This window comes from Tachyglossus aculeatus, chromosome 4 (assembly GCF_015852505.1).
Source record: "Tachyglossus aculeatus isolate mTacAcu1 chromosome 4, mTacAcu1.pri, whole genome shotgun sequence".
Classification (NCBI taxonomy): Eukaryota; Metazoa; Chordata; class Mammalia; order Monotremata; family Tachyglossidae; genus Tachyglossus; species Tachyglossus aculeatus.
The window spans coordinates 92,374,733-92,380,732 of record NC_052069.1 but is presented as its reverse complement, the minus strand read 5'-3'; the positions used below and the strand labels follow the sequence as shown (position 1 = coordinate 92,380,732).

The 6,000-nt window shown below is 40.8% G+C and overlaps 1 protein-coding gene across 1 annotated transcript in view; it reads left to right on the top strand.

The window, feature by feature from the left end:
* The first annotated feature begins 247 nt into the window (after positions 1-247).
* The window catches only part of SLC26A7 (solute carrier family 26 member 7), a 167,023-nt gene continuing 161,270 nt past the window's right edge, over positions 248-6,000 (top strand). The window contains exon 1 of the mRNA XM_038745336.1: positions 248-603. Coding sequence (XP_038601264.1) covers positions 411-603 — 193 coding nt within the window. The 5' untranslated portion in view covers positions 248-410. The remainder of the gene's footprint in view (positions 604-6,000) is intronic.

Sequence of the window (6,000 nt, the reverse complement as noted above, 5' to 3'; positions counted from 1 at the left end):
TACCTCATTAACCATTGGGACCGGAGCCAAAAGCATAAGCACTGCAGTGAATATAAGGGTGAAATTACTGGCTAGAGAGCCATAGAGTAACATAAGGCAGGACTAAATTCTCCCAAAGATTAGGCAAATGTTACCTTAGCAGAAACTAGATTTGTTGCATTCAAATGAAGATGTGATTCAAAAAAATCATTTAAAATTTTAAATAATTAACAACCTCCCCCGGCTCCCCCCCCCCAAAAAAAAAACATATAGTCCAGCTGCAGAGATTTAAGTGCTTCTGTTCACCTCTTTCTTTGTAGCTTTGACCTTGTTGCACCACTGACGAGCTGCTGACTGACACTGGAGGAGGGCTGTTTGTCACAACTTTCCTTTTCTGAAGAAGGAACTTTTAGGGGGAGGGGAACTGAAAAATGACAGGAGCAAAGAGAAAAAAGAAAAGCCTCATGTGGAGGAAGATGCATTCCCTGCACTGTGAAGACATCAAACAGTGGTGTAGAAGGCGAATGCCTATTCTCCAGTGGGCACCCCGCTACAGCCTGAAGGAAAATTTGATTCCTGATGCAGTGTCAGGATTGATGCTGGCTATTCAACAGGTGACACAAGGTAATGTAATCTGTTTCATCTTTCTATTTCATGCATGCCTTTCTCAGTTCTATGTTTTCTTTCTTTATGGGATTGTGAGGAGGTTTAGGGTTGAAAACATACCTAACAACTAAACAATGTAAGCAGGGCATGCCATGTGAGTTCGTTTAAATGGGCAATGAGCACATTTTTAATCAGTTGAATCTTTCTAAAGTTCTAGAGTTTATTTCCTGCACCCCTGTTTTCTCCATGTAATTCTAATAGCTATTATGCACTATGCTTTATCTCCAGTACTTCTGAATGAATCACTTTCCCATATTTAAAGACAGATTGATTTATCGACAGCACCTATGTATGGGGACTAGCTGGCTATCTGCTCTGCTTGGCTCCTGCTGATCTTTTCCTCACTTTAAATCAATCGTAAAAAAGCATCTCCTGGATAGTATGTGTAAACATTATTAGCTGTACAAAGTTACCTGTCACCGACTTGGATTTCCTCTGAGTGAACAGCGGAGCTTAAAGTACATAAAGAAGGCACCCTGCCAAAACCAGCGGAGACTCCAGAGCATGTATTGCAAAGCATGAGTAGATTTAGTGAGAATGCCTATATCACATTACTTATCAGATCTGTTTCTCAAGAGGCCAGTTAACCCAGGGGAGGAGCGATAGTCCGGTTTTCAAGGAGTTCATCATCAGGCATAAAGGGATTTACCTAAGGTGTTCTCATGGTATGGGAGCTAGCAGGCAGCAATAACTGAATATTCATTTGATTTGCCTCTGTCTCAACCCCAAGCTAACTCAGTTACCATTTTTCTCCCTGCTAGAGAAAAATCCTACTTTGCAGAAGACTTGCAACCCGACATGTATCGAAAGTTTGTTACTTGGCACGATTTGTGTTTAAGTTTATATTCCTGAACAGTTTTCACAGACTAGTGGGCTCTATTATTCATTCTACTAAATTATAAGCATGCCTTTAATTGAATTATTCTGGAGCTGGAACAAACCGGTTTGTGTAAGTATTTGTGTTTTTAGGGTAATTAAGAACATCTGCACTAGCATTCTGCGACTTTAAGAACCATAGTACTGTAATAGTCTGATGGATCTGGTTTCACTGGAGAATCCTATATAGTGATTGTAATGACCATTTTGTTTAGTGATCTATCCAATTTGCCAGAAATAAAAGAGCCAAAAAGAACATATCCCTGTTTACATTGTAACACTTTCATCTTCCTCACTTAATCTGCCTTTTCAAAATAAGCCAACCCCATCACCAACCAGTTTTACTCTTTTAAATTCTCTGCCAGATTTAAAATGCTCTTTTCCCAGGAGATTTCAGCCCACACGTTTTTCTCGTCCTGCTTTCCATTAATGGAATGGTCTCATTTAAAAATCAAGTCCACACCTAGCTGGACTGTGAGTCAGATCTGTAAGACAACTCAATTTCCATTAAAAGCCACCTGTTTGGCAATGCCAGCAAACCCATCACCGTGCCATCTCCTGGCTGCGTAGTGTACAGGATATCTTTCTGGTTGGAACTGGGAATCTCAATCGGAGAGGGTTTTTGTTTTAGGGTGTGTGTATATCACCTGTTGCAAAGGAAATTCTTGGGCCAGCATCTGGGCTGATCTGTTGTAGCTTTTCTGGTCTGAGGGATCCCAAAGCAAATTGCAAATCACAGTCATAACCTGACTCCCTTCTGAGGGAATCAGAGGAACCTGGGTTCTAATCTCGGCTCCACCACTTGTCTGCTGTGTCACCACGGACAAGTCACTTTACTTCTCGGCCTCAGTTACCTCATCTGTCAAATGGGGTTATGGAACTGTGAGCCCCATGTGGGACAAGGACTTTGTCCAACCTGATTTGCTTGTATCCACTGTAGCTCATAGTACAGTGCCTGGCACGGAGTGAGTGCTTAACAAATACCACACTTATTATCATTGTTATTAATAATAATAATAATAATAATAATTAATAATAATGATGATGGCTGTTTTGCTTAGCAGGTCACAGATGATGTTCTCATGGTTGACTTTCTCGGTGAGCCGGGAGATCAGTTTTGCTAAAACTGGCCTGGACCACCCTCTCTCCTCAAATCCGACAAGAGTGTCTCTCCCCGCTTTCAAACCCTTATTATTGAAAGCACATCTCCTTCAGGAGGACTTTCTTTCCAATTCTCCCACTCCCTTCTATTTCTCCCTGCCTTGCTCCCTTTATTCATCCCCCCTCCCAGCTCCACAACACTTATGTACATATCTGTAATTTATTTATTTATATTAATGTCTGTCTCCCTCTCTAGACTGTAAGCTCGCTCACTAGGGACAGGGAATGTGTCTGTTTATTGTGTTATAGTGTACTCTCTCAAGGGCTAGTAAGAGTGCTCTGCACACAGTAAGCACTCAAAAAATATAACTGACTGAATGAATGAATGCAAGCAACCCCAATTCAAGTCTTGCAAATATGGATCCTTTTCATGCCCTCTAGGGAGGTGTGGGCTGAAAAGTTTATTTTTTCATTAAAAAAAAATACTTAAGGCTTTCCCAAATCAGATGCCAGTATTACATAGGACAGAGCCCACTGTTTGCTTTAAAAAGCTCCAGATTACTTTGCTTTGCAAACTCCCTGTGTACTCGCATGCAGGCTTTATAGCTGTAGTTATCAGGATAAAACAGAGAGACATGAAAATAATACATTAACCAAACATAGAACAAAGGAGAGAACCCAAAGCTCCTCAGCCTTTAATTGTCTGCATAGAGTTTTGGCAATCAATATCTCTTCGGTCTACCCTGAGTCCTTGGCGTTGCAACATAGCACAGACAATGGGAAAAATAGCCTTAACTATTTGCAGTTATTTTGTTCTGTAGCAATTTATGTACGTTTCTCTCAAAACTCAGTGCCATTTAGAAATAAGTTGTAATTCCCTGCAGGGGAAGGCATAGTTCAGTGTTGCTTAGGGTGTCTGAAAGCAGATTTTAAGCAGCAGATTATGGTAATGATCAAAAATTAGGATTGGGGTGCAGGGGATGGCTCAAACACTTCTCACTCTAACTGTGCCAAAGGCACGACTCCTATCTTTTTCATCGGCATCCACCAAAGTGACACTGAAAAAGAATCAAGACTGCGTATTCCATATGGGTATGGGTTGTGTCTAGTACCTCTATTGTACTGTACTCTCCCAAGTGTTTAGAAGCAGCAAGAGACTGTGAGCCCTTTGTGGGCAGAGATTGTCTCTATTTGTTGCTGAATTGTACTTTCCAAGCACTTTGTACAGTATTCTGTACACAGTAAGTGCTCAATAAATATGATTGAATGAAAAAGCCCAGGTCTGGGCATCAGAGGACCTAGGTTCAAATCCCAGCTCCTGCCATTTGCTTCACTGTGTGATCTTGGGCAAATCACTTAACATCTTTTGCCTCAGTTTCCCTAAGTGTAAAATGGAGATTGACTACCTGTTCTCCCTCCTAATTAGGGTGCGAGGCCCACGTGAGACAGGGCATGTGTCTGGCCTGAATTAACTTATACCTACTCCAGCACTTAGAACAATGCTTGATACAGAGTAAGTGCTTAGCAAATGCCATAATTAATTAGTAATTATTCACTCTGGTTTGCACATAGTAAGTGCTCAATAAATACCATTCATTGATTGATTGAATTATAGGCCCATGAGGGAACACGATAGTGTGGAACCACTAACCTCTGTCTCTATACTGGTCAGATGGATGTCTCTTCTTTTCTTAGTTATCCCCAGGGATGGGGTGACTCCACAGCCTCCATTGATTGCCAGTTGCAGAGTTTCACCTCCCTTAGATTCATTCATTCATTCATTCATCATATTATTAAACATTTCCTGGGTGTAGAGCACTGTACTAAGCCCTTGGGAAAGTAGCATAAACAATAAACAGTGACATTCCCTGCCCACAATGAGCTAACAGTCTTAAAGTTGAGAAATTCTCCTTTATGTGTAATTAATCTCACTCTTATTCAGTTTAAGCCCACATCCTCGGAGTTCTCTCCACAAAATACTTTTCACGTGATTGAAGATACTTGTTAAGTCTTCCCACCATCTTTTCTGCTCAAAGCTAAATATACATGTTGGTCCGGATACCACCTGATCTGGTATTGGAAGAAACATAATTGTGTTTCTGTGCGCCATGTTGGTCCAGCTGTAGAATAATGCAATTTCTCCTTAATGTGAGGTCTTTTAAGGGCATAACGCCGCATGAGAGGAAAACCGACTGTTCTATGAATGTGGGGTTGGTATGAGTCCATTAGATTAAACCCTACGGAGGGTTCATATTCCAAGGGTGTTTAAGGATTTTCAGTGGGACAAAGGACTCTTCATGAGTTATGGTTTCCCTCCCTTTGTGCTTATTCATAATCTTTCCTGGTTGTGTTTGAGAAGTATCATTTTATTGTAGTATAATAATAGGATGCTGATTCCATTAATGGTATTTATTGCACATTAACTCTGTGCAGAGCACTGTACTAAGCACTTGGGAAGTGAAAAATAGCGTTGGTAGAACAACCTCTGCCCCAAAGAATTTACAGTCTAGTGGGATACCGCTCTGTGAGGACCTCATCTCTAGACTGTAAGCTCACTGTGGGCTGGAAATGTGTCTACCAACTCTGTTATATGGCTATATTGTAATGATAATAATAATTAATGGTATTTGTTAAACACTTAGTATGTGTCAGGCACTGTCCTAAGCACTGGGGTGGGTACAAGCAGATTGGGTTGGACGCAGTCCTTGTCCTGTGTGGGGCTCACAGTTTCAATCCCCATTTTATAGCTGAAGTAACGGAGACCCAGAGAAGTGAAGTGACTTCCCAAGGTCACACAGCATACAAGTGGCAGAGTTGGGATTAGAACGCAAATCCTTCAGGCCCATGATCTATCTACTATGCGATGCTGCTCCTCACAAACACAGCACAGTGCTCTGAACACAGTAAGCAGTCAATAAATACAGTTGATTGATTGACTGTTGAAGTTTTATGCAATTTTCCTTTTCTCTCACCAAATATTTCTGTAAAATAATGATAATGATAATGATGATAATGATAATAATGGTTCTTGTTAAGCTCTTACTGCATACCAAGGAGTGTACTAAGCACTAGGGTAAATACAGTATAACCAGGTTGGTTACCATCCCCATTCCACAGAGTGCTCACAACCTAAGTAGGAGGGTGTAGGGTTTAATCCCCATTTAACAGATGGAAACAGTGGAGGAAATCAAAGTAATTAATAAATGGGAGAGACTAGGCATTGTTTTAGGCAGGAATAGAGTTCAGTTCTCCAGTAATTAATAATAATAATAATAATAATAATAATGGCATTTATAAAGTGCTTATATGTCTCTATATGTTGCCAAATGGTACTTCCCAAGCTCTTAGTACAGTGCTCTGCACACAGTAAGCGCTCAA